This window comes from Siphateles boraxobius, unplaced genomic scaffold, assembly GCF_051911475.1.
Source record: "Siphateles boraxobius isolate OS27281-9 unplaced genomic scaffold, OSU_SipBor_1 17, whole genome shotgun sequence".
Taxonomy (NCBI): Eukaryota; Metazoa; Chordata; class Actinopteri; order Cypriniformes; family Leuciscidae; genus Siphateles; species Siphateles boraxobius.
Window position 1 is genome coordinate 1,927,263 of NW_027508777.1, and position 16,553 is coordinate 1,943,815.

The following is a 16,553-nucleotide window of genomic DNA, read 5'->3' on the forward strand; positions in this document are numbered from 1 at the left end:
TAATGTGTCATGTCAATGTGTTGCAGTGTGTGTGTGTGTGTGTGTGTGTGTGTGTGTGTGTGTGGTAAATATATGTAGGATAAACGTGTTTTTTTTATTTTCTTTTATTTTTTAATCTCTGTGTGTTTGTGTTTTACCTGGAGGAGATGGGTGTGATGCGAATGGGCGGTGTTAGACAATACCACCCGACCAATATATCCCAACCCTCTGTCATTCTGAACAGCTTTTACTTAGAACTATTCTCTCATCCCCTGATATATAGCCTGATCAGGCGACGGAGCTCTAGCGAAATAGAAGAGAAGAAAGGATTTAAAGGAGATGGTTTTCGATTAAAGGGCTGTTTTATCGCCTGTTCATTTTCAAGTAATCGCAGTCTCGCACAAGAGGACTGACAACATTTCACTACTTTTTCTAAAATTTTATCGACAGAGCAATCTCTATTGTCTAGAGTCTATGGTCACGATGCATCACTCCCAGATTTTTATCTCAAGATCGAAGGCATCATCCATTTTTTTACAAACGAAACACAGTGAGAGGCAGAATTGCTCAGCATCACAATTTTAACTGGAACAGATATCACTTTGTTATTTGAGGATCTCAGAGTAAATGAAGAAATATAATATAACTCAGCTGGAAGATGCTAAGTGAACGAAATTACATAAAGACGCGAGGATAGAGTAAAGAGTTGGACAGCTTGTAAAGGACAAGGTTCTTCTTTCTGGAGCTGTCAAGTGCATAACACGGTTTGTTCATTTCTTCGTGTAAATTATAATTAACTGACGTGTTATATTTATATTTTTATTATCTCAAAGCTATAGGTAACATTTATTATAGCTTATAAAGATGTTAATCAGTAATTTCAATATTTTTATTTGTTAGTGAAATGTTCAGAACAACAATTATTTTGAATAAGCTACAATTATTGTGAAAACTGTTCCGCGCAAAAGCACTATCAATTGTTACAACTGTTGCTTTACACTTTTTCTTATATTTAAATGATACGTTTTAGAGTTAGCCTGCACTGTATAAACATTGGTCACGTACACACCAGTAATTAAAGTTTTCCATTGCCTTTTCACATTGGGCATATTTTTTTAAAACTAGCAAACACCTAAAACAACTTATTTCACTAAATGAAACATGTATTGTTGTAAATATTTAGGATATAACTTAGGATGTAGGATTACAACTATCGTGGCAGTCCATTATCAATTGTGTGAGTGAGAATTTATGTTGATCTAAAAGCAGAGTTCCCACAACAGATGTTAACCTTTTGAACCATTTATTAGTCTGGTTCCGTTTTGTCCTGTCAGGCAGCACGCGGCAAGCGTTATAGTGTGACAGATGGATGACGTTAATTGTAGGCTAGAACATGACTCCAGAATTATCATATTTGTACTTAATGTTGGAGCCCATTTTGGAAGGTTCTGAAAACATATTTAAATTGACAACAAAAGAGGTTGTGCATTTGCGAGGTCTATTTTAAACAGATGTGTGTGTTATTAGAAATGCAAAAACTGTTATATTTAAACAATGAAATAATTATGTTGGCCTCTTTTAAAAAAAACTAATCAAATTTCAGATGCTTAAAATTGAAATGTGCATTTCTTCCAATAGCTATAGTAGTGGTACAGAATGTTTTAAAATGTACCACTTTTTTTTTTGCATTAAAATGCATAGCATATTTTCTATTTACCTTCTGCAAATAGGCTACAGTGTCACGGGCATTGAATTTTTGTGAGAGCCTTTTTGGAAATATTATTGTTTTTCCAGCAAATATCTTATTAAAGAAGCTACCATTGAGTGTGCAAAGAAGAGAAAAACATTGGGGAAGGACAATAAAGAATCTTGAAAACACAAAACTCTAAAAATAAAATTTGTTTGTTGTTTTATTGACCTAATTGTAATTAAGTATGTGTTTGTGTTTTAGGACTTCAGGAAACTGATAAATAAGAAGAAACTGGTTGAAACTGAAAATGATGCCGAGTCCAGAACAGACTGATTCAGATCTGCCTTGGAGCCAGTCAGATGCTGAAACTATGCTGAACGATATCAAGGTTGGTTGCATCACGGATGAGCCCATGGAGGGAGAGGGCAAGATGAAGTCTCTGGCCCCGCAAACCCTCAGCAGGGAAGAAAAGAGGAGGCGCAGACGCGCCACAGCCAAATACCGTTCAGCCCATGCCACCCGTGAGAGAATCCGGGTTGAAGCCTTCAATGTTGCCTTTGCCGAACTGAGGAAGCTGCTACCTACCCTGCCCCCTGACAAAAAGCTGTCCAAGATTGAAATTCTGAGACTAGCTATTTGTTATATTTCATATCTAAATCATGTGTTGGATATTTAGCATAAGCTTCCCTATTTATGAACAAACGTCAAGGACACGCGAGGGCCTATTTTCGGTAAACAACACAGTATTCTAATTTTGCAGTTTGTGGTCTGACATTTTGGCTTTTTGCGCTACCTACATTGTCAGTGCAATTGGAATGGATTGAAACCACATAAGATGACTACCACCCAAGTGTTCATTAGACAGGTATTAATGAATTAGCTTATTATAGCTTAGAGCGGAAATAATACCCCCTTTTACCAAAATGGTGATTGTTCAAGGAGTTGTGAACCATTTAAGACTGTGGTCCCTGCTTTAAGCTACACAGAATAAATTATGCAATTTGGTCGAGAGGGACTTAAAACAAATTGAATAACTTATATTATTATATGTGTATATGGATTTTTTTTTCAAACGAAAAAAGTACTGAGATAACCCGTTGCATCACTTTGTATAACAGTGAGAGAAAAACAGCCCCTCTCCTCTAGCTGCTCTGTAGATCTTGTTAGTAGTTGTTCAATCCAGAGGAAATTACTTATAAGTGCCACTTGAATTATGACATCGAGAGTATAACCACTCGTATTTAAATATTTATTTGTTATTTATTATACTTTTTGAATATGTTTTGATATGATTCATGTCATTTAAATTTTCTTTTGAAAGATTGTTGTTTAGAATAATGTACATTGGTTGTAGGCAATGTAGCTAAAAGAAAAGTTACTGTGTGTTAGACTGTCATTCAGTAATGATGAGAAAAATTTAAATTTCCATCTTGTACCTTTGTTTATTTATTTTGAGAAATCTATATATTTTGTGATGCAATTAGTTAGATACATCTGCTGTTTTTCCTCATGAGTTTGTCATGAATTAGAACAACGGATTTATTACAACAAAATCTTTTCTGTATAACAAGTATTTAAATCAATGGTCCACTAATCTCGATTGAATTGTAGGCCTATGGTTTATGAGACAATAGACTGGCAATTCGTTGTATGACCAAAAAATACATAATAAGTCATACATTTTCTTTCACGTGTGTTCACGTGCTGATGTCTGAGATGTTTATATTCATAACCACACTAAAATATATACAATAAGTTACATCACGTTATAGTAAGTTCTTTTTTTGTGAAAACATATCTGCTATCCAAAGATCTTTCTTGACTTTTTAGGGCCGTGCCCTTTATTGCTTTATGCACATATTTTGTTGTAAATTTGCTGTGACAGTGTTTTTTTAAGGCAGCCTGTTTTATCATGTTTATCTTTTTTAAATAAAATAACAATCAAAACATGTTGATTTTTTAATCACAAATGACAAATATCTATATAAAATAGTGTATATTTGTTAAATTTAATAATTTAATATGTGATTAATTTGCCAAGATATGTAAATTCAGTGGAAAATGGATGAAGAGTGGTCAGTCACGTTAAGCATTGGAGTGTGGGTTTTGCATTACGTGTGTTTGCTCCTTGTTCTCCCTCTTGGCTGAAAGGCCGTTTCCCCAGAGAGGGGGCAGGTGTTACCCCAGACGAGCCAAGACAACCAAATTACTGGCCGTCTGGCACCTCCCGTGGGAAACACACACACACACACACACACACACACACACACACACACACACACACACACACACACACACACACACACAGACACACACACAGGTTTCCATGTTTCATGGGGATACTCCATATAAATAATGATTTTTATACTGTACAAACTGTATATTCTATATCTAAGCCTAAATTGTCTGCATTTTCAAAAAAACAACACAAAGAATGATTTACAAGCAGTTTTCCTCATGGAGACCAAAAAAAGAGACTTTTAAAGCAATTTATTCCATCATTAAAAAACTTTAAAATCTAAAAAACATAATTTTTTTATCAAAACATTACCATTTAAAAAAAAGATCTTGACCTACTATAAAAATTAAACTTTTGTTTACACACCATTTCTTCTCAAACATTAGGAGATTACAATTCATTTTATTAAATTCATATTCTAATCTTATCCTGGATTCAACCAAGGCCTTGAATAAATTAACCATATTAACTTTTTGTCCTTCCATTTCAATTCTATACGCTTTCCAAATGGCTAATTTTGCTTGACCAACCAAAAAATTAGAAAAAGTACAGATTTCCCACTTATCGCGAGAATACTTACAACCAAATATAAACACGGTTTTTGAAAAAATTATCCCTAAACTGCTCAGAATTCTATCCAAAACATTAAAAAGTGGAGATAATTTACAACAGTCACAGAAAACATGAAAAACTGTGTCAAGTTCATTACACAAAGTACAGAAAGAAGAATCTGAATATTCACATTTAAACAAAAAAACTTTTGTTGGTAATGCACAATGCAAAATCCGCCACTGTAAATCACCAGACCTTTTTGGTAGGGGGTTTTTATACAGTAACCGCCATGAAGGTGATTTATTCTCTGTCAATGAGAGATGAGATCTCCATTTTGTATCTCTCCTCTCTCTTAATTGTCCAGCAAAGAAAGACTTTACACAAACATTATATAAATGTTGCTTGTTCACAACAAAAAAAGGAAGGCTTTGTAAACCTTTAAAAGAGAGCAACAAGTTCACATTATCGTCATTATCATTCTCATGTTGGTCTACCTGTGGTGTTATATACACTTCAGGAAAAAGAACTTCTGAATAATTATTACCAGACATAAAATTGGTTATATATTCCCACAAAGACGTAGGAAAAGATGTTTTCAAATTCTTCAATATATTCCCAACAATTCTCTCTGATCTACCTCCAATCTTTGTAGTTAAATGTTGTACTGAAACCCACTCTCTATCAGTCAAATCAATCAAATCTCCAACTTTAGTTACACCAGCTAAACCAAAGCTAGAAAATCAATGTTAGGCATAAAAGTATGGGAAAACCAGGGATTGTGAAAAAGTGGTTCATTAAAGCCGAAATGTCCTTTTCGCTCCAACTTAAAATAACTCCAAACTTCAAACACAGATCCATAAAACTTGATCTTAAACATGTCCTTTACAATATTTACTGAGCTCAGAAATATTTGTTTATCAAAACCGATGTTGTTTTTCTCTCGTAGAATGGCAAGACCAAAACTGATCCATGGTATAGAGTCAGAAGAATAAAGCAGTTTTTGGGCAGTCTGTAACCTCATGGCTTTCACCTTAGAGGCTAGATGAATTAGTCCTTGACCGCCCTCAATAACTGGAAGACACAGAACTCCTGGAGGGAGCCAATAATGGCCTCCCCAAAAAAAGTCAACAAAGGCTTTTTGAAGTTGCAATAAAAGCTCTTTCGGAGGGTCCAACACTGTTAGACGATGCCACAGCATAGAGGCGGCTAGATTGTTCACTACTAACACTCTGCCTCTGTAAGAAAGCTGGGCTTGAATCCATTTCCATCTCTGGAGCTTGCCTGTCACTTTTTCTAGAAGTCCTTCCCAATTCTTTTCCATAAACTGTTCAGTCCCAAAGAACAGTCCAAGTATCTTTACTCCTTCTTTATTCCAAAGGCACTGATGTGGAAGTTGCGGTAGATTCTGATTCAACCAATGACCTAATAATAAAGTGTCTGTTTTTTCCCAATTGACACGTGCCGAAGAAGCACTCTCATAGGTGTTGAGGCATGAGATTAGATGTTTAACATCATCTTCAGATCTAATGATCACTGTGATGTCGTCGGCATAAGCTGTTAGTTTAACTGATGGAGTATTCGAGAGGTAAGATGATGGAACCGTCAATCCTTGCAGCTTCTCCCTCAACATTCTCAACATTGGTTCAATGGAAATTGTGTACAAGAGGCCAGATAAACTACAACCTTGTCTCACTCCTCTATGGACAGAAAAAGGTCTTATCAGAATTCCATTAATTTTCAACATGCTATAAACATCTTCATACAGAAGTCTAATCCATGAAGTAAACTGCTTTCCAAAGCCAAAGCCTTCAAGTATTTTGAACAGATATTCATGATCGACATTATCGAAGGCTTTCTCCTGGTCCAAACAAACAAGACCAAGATCAAACTTATGCAGTTCGGTTAAATACAACATGTCCCGCACAAGAAAAAGATTGTCAAATATAGACCGCTTTGGTACACAATAGGACTGATCTTCGTGAATAATGGATGCTAAAAATTCCTTGAGACGATTTGTCAGAGCTTTAGATAATATTTTATAATCAGTTCCCAAAAGAGAAACTGGTCGCCAGTTCTTTAATAGGCCAAGATCTCCTTTCTTGGGTAAAAGAGTGATTACAGCTCTTCTGCAACTCAGGGGTAAGATTTTTGATTCAAAACTTTCACAAAATACCGCATACAGATCCTGTCCGATGAGGGACCAGAAGGCTTTGTAGAAATCAGAAGTCAAACCATCTAACCCTGGAGATTTCCCTGAGGATTGCTGCTGAACAGCCTCAGTTAGCTCGTGAAATGACAAGGCTTTGTCTAATTCAGCTTTATCTTCTTTTGTAAGATGTGGAAGTCCATCTAAAAGCTGATTTGTTGCTTCAAGGTCACAAGGTTGTGCTGTATATAAATCTTCATAAAAAAGTAAAGTTTGTGAAATTATTTCTTTCTTTTCCATTATTTCTTTTCCATTTGGCAATTTAAGATAATTTATATATTTCTTTTCTCTAATATTCCTCTCCAATGAAAAAAAGAAAGTTGTTGAAGAATCCATGCTGTTTAGCTGAAGATATTTTCCCCGTATCGATGCACAGCGACTTCTTTCTTCATACAAATTCTTTAAAATCAAATTGTACTCTTTAAGCATTTTTGCAGTTTCTGTCTCTTCACCATCACTGATGGAACTGCTTAACTGGAGAATTTGCTCTTCCAAGAACAAGACCTTTTCTTTCAGTTCCATTGTACGGCTCCTTGTATATTGCTGACAAAAAAGCTGGATCTGTACTTTTCCAGTATCCCACCACTGGCCTAAATTTTTATACTGTAACTTTCTCTCTCTCCACTCTCTCGAAAACAAAGTAAAATATTGTACAAAAGACTTATCTTGCAATAATCTATTGTTAAAATGCCAAATGTGATGGTGGGAAGTGCTCTGTTTTATGGTCATAGTTACCGCAATATAATGATGATCAGAAAATGATGTTGGCAAAATTTTACTATTAAAAAACCTTCCTCTATTATTCTTTTGAACGTAAAATCTATCAAGTCTTGCACCAGAGACTGTGTCAGCATTAATTTTCAACCATGTATATTGTCTATCTCTAGGGAAGGCTTCTCTCCAAACGTCTACAAGATTGTGAAAACGAATAACAGTTTTGAGAGTTTCAGACGAATTGAGATTAGGTTCAACATGATTCCGATCCATAGTATAATCAAGAGTACAATTAAAATCACCAGCTAAAATTATTATTCTATTATTTGGAATTTTTGAAATAACATTTTTTAATTTTTTGAAAAAAGAAACTCTTTCTACACCGTCATTAGGAGCATAAATGTTAATAAGAGAAAAAAATAACTCATATAACTTAAATTCTATAATTTGCATTCTGCCAGGTATAACTTCTTCAGCTCTGCTATCTTGTACTTGTACATCTGAAGAAATAAGAACTGCTACACCGGCACTAACATTTGAACCATGGCTAACGAAAGTTTTACCTTTCCACTCACTTAGCCATTGCACCTGATTATTCAAATCTGTGTGTGTTTCTTGCAGAAAAACTATACCAGATTTTTTCCAATTAAAAAAATCAAACAAAGCACACCTTTTTTCAGCACCACGACACCCATTAACATTCAAAGATCCAAAGTTTAAGGATGCCATGATGCTGACTATTAATAAAGAGACAAAAAGCGTCCAAACACAGGCTATAAATTCTCTACTCTCCATTTAAAAAAAAGAAAAGAATATTCAAACCTTCTTTACATTACGTTTTACCGTGTTTTTTACCTTTGTTATTATTTTCTTAAGGCGATAACGCTTCTGTCTACTTAGTTCCTCAAAGGTTGCTTTGTTCATTGCCATTTTACATGACACCAAAAATCGCCTCAAATCAGGGAAAAACGTCTCTATTTGTGGTTTGCGAGCTCCCTTAGTACTATCTAGAAAGTCATTGATTTGCTTTACTGTGTACAATCTAGAGCCAAGCGACTCCGATCTTTCAGCATCATTTACATCAGAAAGACTATCTGTACTCTCAAGATCCTGATCTGAATCATTTTCAGAAATAGCATATCCAGAACTCACATTGGACATCTGGGTATAGCTTTCTTCCTCAGCTTCCTCTCTTTCACCTTCTGTTTTATCATCTTCTATAACTGTTTGCTCTTTTTCTGATTGTTTGTCCTCTTCATTTATAATCAGTGTGGATTTTTCTACACTTGCTAGATTTACAATCTCCTCACCCGTATCATGATTTTCTACGTCTCTTATTAAGCCTACATCAGTGTTTTCTTTAGGTGCTGTTTCAACAGCAGGAACAAGAACATTATCTTGTCCAACGTGTTGCTCAATTATTTGCGGATTAGATGATTTATCTGTTTGTTTATTTGGACATGTTTGCCTAACATGCCCGTGTTCTCCGCACGCAAAACACCGCATGTGATCTGAGCTAATAAAGATTGTATAATCTTTGCCTTCGTTTTTGAGTTTTACTGCTAAATTGAGCGGATCTTGTTGCTCATTCAATATCATGTACGTAAAGCGTCTAAAAGACATAACGTGCTTGATATTCGGATTTTTCAGACCCAACGGAATCATTTTTATAGATGCTGTTAATCTGCCATATCTTTCAAGAACGCCTTGGATAGTTTCGTTCTTTATGAACGGAGGAACGTTCGATAGTACGATTTTCTTAGATGGACTCGATTACGGTAGTACTGGCACAAACATATCGTTAATCGTGATTCCGCGTTCAACCAAACCATCAACCATCTGAACATCGGCAAGAAAAACAACAACAGCTTTGTTCATCCTTGAAGCTGACTTGATATTTAACCCACCAACCTGTTCGCTGACTGCAACCACCACATCTTCCACAGATATTGAATCATCAGGTGTGCATTTCAAACCGTGTCTAAGAGTCAAGCGTGAGAAATCTCCGCTTGACCCCATTTAGGTTTGCCGACCTCAGTCGGCGTTCAAAAATAAGTTTGTTAAATAAACTAAACTCTTTAACGAAATATTATAAAAAAGAAAACTAAAAAACGAGATTAAAGTAAACAAACTCTTATGTGCTCCCGAACTCTAATTCTTCCCACTACCCACAATCCCTAGCGAGAGAGAGAGAGAGAGAGAGAGAGAGAGAGAGAGAGATAGATAGAGAAAGAGAGAGAGAGAGAGAGAGAGAGAGAGAGAGAGAGAGCAAGAGAGAGAGAATGTATACATATACATGTACACACTGTATGCATAACATAATTCAATATTCCATAATTACACGTTAAAACAAGCATATTTTAATACTGACAAGTGTGCTAAAACATGAAACTTAAGCAATTAAGCCATTAGCATGGTTTATCTGTGCATTTTTTAACGTTTGAAAGAAAAAAATGAAAATATATACTTCATTATCTTATACACAAAAAAAAATATATATAGGCCTATTATCAATGTTGTACAGTGGATGAACAAAGAGTTTCACAGTTTGTAGAGTTTTCTGTAGGTCTTTTGCTGTTATCCAGACTTTGTGTGCCTTTATTTAAAGAGCAGGATACGTGTGGAACCCACACTTCCAATCTCATCACTTTGATTGCCTCCAATTAGCTTTTGGAGAAGTCATAGCTTACTTTTTAGGTTAACTTATTTTTTTTTCAGCCTGCCATGTCAATAATCACCCAATGTCTTGAATACAATTTTGAAAAGTACAACTGTTTGCGTGTTATTAGTCAGAATGTATTTTTCTATAATTGTGACATCCATGAAGATCGGACCATACTGTATTTTTGCAATAATCAATGCAGAAATCTAGTTATTTTCTAACAAAAGGTTTAATAACATTGCTCCCTAAACCAAAAAAAGACAAGCTATATATTGATAATTGGCGCCCTATCGGTTTATTAAACAATGATTATAAATTGTTGGCCCTAATTTTTGCTAGAAGATTGAAAAAAGTTATGGATTCCGTAATTGATGAATCACAATCCGGATTCATGAAAAATCGACATATAACGAATAATATAAGATTAGTGTTGGATGTCCTGGACTATTCAGAATTGATTGAGGATAATGGGTTTATATTATTCTTAGATTTTTATAAAGCATTCGACTCGGTAGAGCATCAGTTCGTCTTTGACACGCTTAAAAAATTTAATTTTGGGGTTTTTTTTTCTGCAGCAATTAAAACCCTTTATAGAAAAGGCAACTGTTCTATCAAATTATTAAATGGTACTTCCCCTAGATTCGATATTACTAGAGGAATTAGGCAAGGGTGCCCTGTCTCTCCATACCTCTTTCTATTAGTGAGTCAACTTCTTTCTTCTCATATTAAATCAAGTCCAATGAAAGGCATCACTATCTTTGATAGAGAGTTAAAAATAACCCAATTAGCAGATGACACTACGCTCTTCATTCAAAACGAAGACCAGATCTCAGTGGCTACTGAATTAATCTGTGAATTTTCAAGGGCATCTGGTGTTTACTTAAATTTGGCTAAATGTGAGCTTATGGCCATCAAGGAATGCTCTGAAGCATCTTATAATGGTATTCCCTTAAAATCTGAGGTTCAGTATTTGGGAATAAGCATTACTAAAGATCAGCACAGAAGGTGTTTATTAAATTTTAATCCAATTGTTGAAAAAACTAAAAGGAAATTAAATCATTGGCTTATGAGAGATCTTTCTTTAAGGGGCAGAGTTTTACTTACAAAGGCAGAGGGAATTTCTAGACTGACGTATGCAGCAATGGCTTTACATCTTAATAAGAAAATATGCAAAGAAATAGATAAAATACTGTTTGACTTTATCTGGAAAAGCAAAATACATTACATAAAGAAAACAGTTATAACTAATTCATATGAAAATGGTGGCCTAAATGTTTTGGATTTTGAAATGTTAAATAATACATTTAAAGTTAATTGGCTTCGTCAGATTCTCAGAAATCCTTACTCAATCTGGAACTTTATACCCTCCCATATTCTTTCTAACCTTGGTAATATACATTTTCTTCTTAGTTGTAATTATAATATTGATAAAGTACCAGTGAAACTCTCAGAATTTCATCGCCAGGCCTTTTTATCATGGTCATTGATTGTCAAGCATAATTTTTCACCACATAAATATTATATATGGAACAATAGGGATATATTATATAAGCGCAAATCATTGTTCTTGAAACATTGGTTTGATAATGGCATCATATTGGTGGATCAGTTATTTAATTCAAGGGGTTTTCTTTTCACTTATAATGAATTTTTGGCGCAATATAAGATTCCTGTAACACCAGGGGAATATGCAAAAGTTTTTGGAGCAATTTCTCCTGAAATCTGCATGCTGTTTAGACATCAAAAAAGAATTAATACTCAACAATTGTCCCCAACTATAGTAAGTACTTATGTAGGTAATATCTGTTTTTCCCTCAACGCAAAGAACAGATCTATAAGAGAGTTATTTCAAAGAAATTATGTGTCTTTGCCGTATATTTACTCATATTGGAATCGCTTTACAGAAGATATTGTGTGGAAAAAGGTTTGGCTTATACCTAATCAATATTTAATTACAAACAAAGTTAAGGAGGTATCATTCAAATTGATACATAGAATATACCCTGTAAAACATTACTTTATAAAATTTAAAAGTGATATTGATGTTAATTGCACCTTTTGTGACAGTTGCCCTGAAACTGTGGTTCATTTGTTTTGGCATTGCCCATATGTAAGACCATTTTGGCAAAATGTCTGTGATTTTATAACAAGAAACATTGATGACCAATTTATGTTGTTTTGGAAACATATTCTATTTGGAATTTGGGAGAACAGTAGAATCAAGCATAATCAGATTTATATAATTCATTTTATTCTTTTAATGGCAAAATTTTATGTTCATAAATGTAAATTCTCCTGTAAAAGACCTTATTCAATTTCATTCAGAAAAGAAATTGAGCTTTATATTGATTCACTCCGATTTTCTATGAAGCAAAAAGCAATTAAAACATTGAAAATTTGTAATTGCTTTAATATCTTCATGTAAATCAACAATAGCCCCCTAATATGAAAATCTTTGTTATATATATGTTGTATGTCAATGTATACACAAATGTTTGTACAAACTTTTTGTTGATAATAAAATATAAAAATGTGTGAATCATGTTTTTTGCGTGAATTATATTTAAGACTAATCTGCTTCCATAAAACTTCACTCCAAAGGGAGATATTGTACTTAACAGAATCCACTTTCCAAGAATTACAACGAACGGCTCCGTTTGCACTACAAAGCGATTTTTCCAGACCTTGTGAAGTCCTAATGTTCCTCATTTAAATAATCTCCAACCACAGAATAGCCAAAAAAGCAAACAAGGCCTGGTTGAGCTGCTGCTATGTCAAAGAGATGCTGTTTTTTTCCACAACTCATAAGGTCAAACAAGGCTGACGAACTTGATTAAAATTTATTTTAAACACTTTTATCTGTGCGATGCACATTTTATGGAGAACAGCTTCGATAACCAGCAATGCCAGCTATGGACAAAAGCTTCTCCTGAAATGGAGCAGTTTCCACTTTGTGGGCAATCTGTGAATTACAACTTTAATCTTGTCTTATTATTTTTAGTTGCATTTTCTATTAACAGTTCTAATTATATGTTTTATGTTGTTGCCATGCTCGCCTGCTAGATATATAGGGTTGTTCCCTTTCGAGGGAACTCGTGATGCGTCGATGACGCTTTGGGAACGCCTTTGCGTGACTGAGTCTGAAGCACTACTGTCAACTAGTCCAATGGAATGAATGAAGCGTCATGGGCGGGTGACGTCATAACCAGGCAGATATAAAAGCACATCCGGTGCAATGCTCGCGTTAGCTTTTGTGCCTCAGCAAAGCGCTCTGTGTCAAAACTGTCTGTTATATATATTGTTGTCTGTATATATATATTTATTGTTGTCTGTATTATATTGTATTATGGCGAAACAACTATTCAAAGCCTGTGCTTCTCCTTGCCCTCGTTATATCACGGGTGGAGATACACATGAGCTTTGTGTAGTTTGTTTGGGAGTGGAGCATGCTATGTCAGCCTTCGAGGGGGCTGACTGTCAGCATTGTGAGCGTCTCCCGCTCCGCATGCTCCGCTCCCGTCTGTCCACATTTGAGGATGATGGACAGGCTCGCGAACCTCGGGGTTCTGGACCCGCGGCTGCCGAGGCAGCTCGGAGAAGGCTCACTCCTTTACCCGAAGGATCCATTGCTCTCTTGCCGGTGTCGGAAGCCCGCGCTGCGGCTTCTTCCCCCCGGGAAGAGAGCCCGTTGCTTCAGTGCTCTAGCTCTGAGGAGGTAGAGTTACTGAGCATCGGTGAGAGTGACACAAACACAAATAAAGAAAGTTCAATAAGGGGAGAGGATTCGCCATCCCTCTCCCCAGCACATGAGGAGCTTATTGAGGTGATAACTCGTGCTGTAGATAAGTTGAGTATTGACTGGCCAGCAGAAAAGAGAGATTCTCGTCCTAAAAGCAAATTAGACGAGCGTTTTCTCACTTCTAATGTTTCATCTCAATCACGGCCCTTGCATTCTTTCCTGATCTACATAGTGAGCTATGTAGATCATGGAATAAACCATATTCGTCACGTCTTTTTAGTCCCCATGTTCAAACGTATTCAAATATAAAGGGGCTGAAAGATTTTGGTTATGGGTCGATGCCCCCAGCGGAACAGACGCTCGCGAGCTATCTGTCGCCTGGGTCAGCATCGTCCCTGAAGGATCCCGTGTTGCCGAATAAACCACTAAAGACCACATCTAATTTAGTGGGTAAGGCTTATACGGCAGCAGGTCAAGCTGGAGCCTGTCTGCACACGATGGCAGTGCTCCAAGCCTATCAGGCAGATCTGCTGGGGGATATAAATAGGAGTGAGGGAGTTAGTCCCGACGAAATTCGAGAACTTCGTCGGGCTACAGATCTTTCTCTCAGAGCTACGAGGGAGACCGCCCGTGCTATTGGGCGGTCTATGGCAGCCTTCGTAGCTACTGAGAGACATCTTTGGTTAAATCTGACAGATATGAAAGATAAAGATCGGGCTTTTCTTTTAGATACCCCTATTTCTCCCTCTGGTCTTTTTGGTGACTCTGTGAATTCGTTGTTGAAAGATTTCAAGAAAAAAAAAAAAACAATCTGAGGCTTTTAAAAAATTCCTTCCTCGCCGAGTCCATCCCCCTGGGTGGGGAGCGGTAATGGAAGGCCGCTCAGCTCTGGGTCTGTGGGGGAACCATCATCTCTCTTGGCACATAAATTGCCTGGAGATGATGGCCGTTTTCAATGCGTTGAGATATTTCCTCCAAGACCTGAGGGGCCATCATGTGCTCGTCCGTACAGACAACACTTCGGTGGTCTCTTATTTAAATCGACAATGGGGTCTGCGTTCGCGTCCACTCTGCAAACTGGCGCACCAGATCCTCTTGTGGTCCCTAGGGAAGATACTCTCCCTGAGGGCAGTGTTTATCCCAGGGTAGCAGAATATAGGAGCAGACCCCCTGTCGAGGCAGGGGCTGAGGCCAGGGGAATGGAGACTCCACCCCGAGGCGGTGGAGCTCATTTGGGAATTTTACGGCCAAGCAGAAGTGGATCTGTTTGCGTCTCAGCATACGACGCACTGTCCACTTTGGTTCTCCCTCACGCAACCAGCCCCCTTGGGGTTGGACGCTATGGTACAGACGTGGCCGAGGCTACGTCTGTACGCATTTCCCCCTGTTGCTCTGCTCCCAGGAGTTCTGGAGAGAGTCCGCCAGGACGGAGTAAGTCTATTATTAGTAGCTCCATGCTGGCCGAGTCGTTTTTGGTTTGCGGACCTAATTCATCTCCTAGACGGCCCTCCTTTCGAGATTCCTGTCAGGAGAGACCTTCTGTCTCAGGCAGGGGGCACAATATTTCACCCCCGACCGGAGATTTGGAACCTATGGGTTTGGCCTCTGAGGGGGCCCCACTTTTAGAGAGTGGTCTCTCGACTGAGGTCGTTGAGACTATTCTTAGCTCCAGAGCTCCAGCCACGAGGAAATTATATATACTTAAGTGGAAAGTTTTCACGTCTTGGTGTCACCAACAGCAGCGTGATCCAGTTAACTGTTCAGACAACACAGTACTTGAGTTTCTCCAGTCTCGTTTCACGTCAGGGTTATGTCATTCTACCTTAAAGGTTTACATGGCGGCCATTGCGGCTTTCCACGCCCCTGTGGGTATTACATCTTTGGGTCGAGACCCCCTGATTATTCGAATCCTCGTGGCACCTTGAGGTTGAGGCCTGCAGTATACCCTAAGCAGGGTTACGTCCCTAAGGTGCCAACCAATATTTCAACCAATATTCGTCATCGACGCATCGCGAGTTCCCTCGAAAGGGAACGTCTCAGGTTACGCCTGTAACGTCTACGGTTACGTATGTAACCCTCGTTCCCTGAGTAGGGAACGGAGACGTTACGTCGGATGACGACGAATGGGGTTTCGCTTAGAACACCTATCGACTTCGAGTATTACAAAACGAGCCAATGGCAAAGAAATGCCATGGGTCTGCGGAATTTGCATAGCGTATCTCCGCCTTACCTCGTGGGTATAAAAGGAGGACGCCAGCAACATGCAGATATGTTTCTTCGCTGAGGAGCCAAGACTGAGCTCAGGCGATCCCTGCGGTACAGCGGAAAGTGGCAGGCAGACGTAACGTCTCCGTTCCCTACTCAGGGAACGAGGGTTACATACGTAACCGTAGACGTTCCCTTTCGTTGTCACTCCGAGTTACGTCGGATGACGACGAATGGGGTTACCAGTCTAATCACGCCACCTTCTCAGCTGTCTTCCAGTGCCCTGCGTAAATCGAGATCCCTGTCAGCCTGGACAAAGGACTCCATTTATCACAGGAATACCAAAGTAAACTGGGAAGCATATCCCAAGCTTAGGGGAAGTATGCAATTAATGCCAACCCAGAGGGGGGGGACTTAGAGAATACACATATGACCCGAAGGAAGCATATGGAAAACACTGGGGTGTCCAGCCGCAGGTGGAATATTTCAACCCCAGGGGTGGCAAGGTGGCTTGCCAAGGGAAAGACACATGCTCAGAGAGGCTTACAGTGGAAATACACATGTGGG

The 16,553-nt window shown here is 37.8% G+C and overlaps 1 protein-coding gene across 1 annotated transcript; it reads left to right on the forward strand.

The window, feature by feature from the left end:
- The first annotated feature begins 629 nt into the window (after positions 1-629).
- Positions 630-2,479, forward strand: LOC143740220 (helix-loop-helix protein 2-like). The gene is made up of 2 exons (XM_077232284.1): positions 630-743; positions 1,931-2,479. The coding sequence occupies exon 2, from the start codon at positions 1,977-1,979 to the stop codon at positions 2,343-2,345; it is 369 nt and encodes a 122-aa protein (XP_077088399.1). The 5' UTR covers positions 630-743; positions 1,931-1,976; the 3' UTR covers positions 2,346-2,479.
- The last annotated feature ends 14,074 nt before the right edge of the window (positions 2,480-16,553 follow it).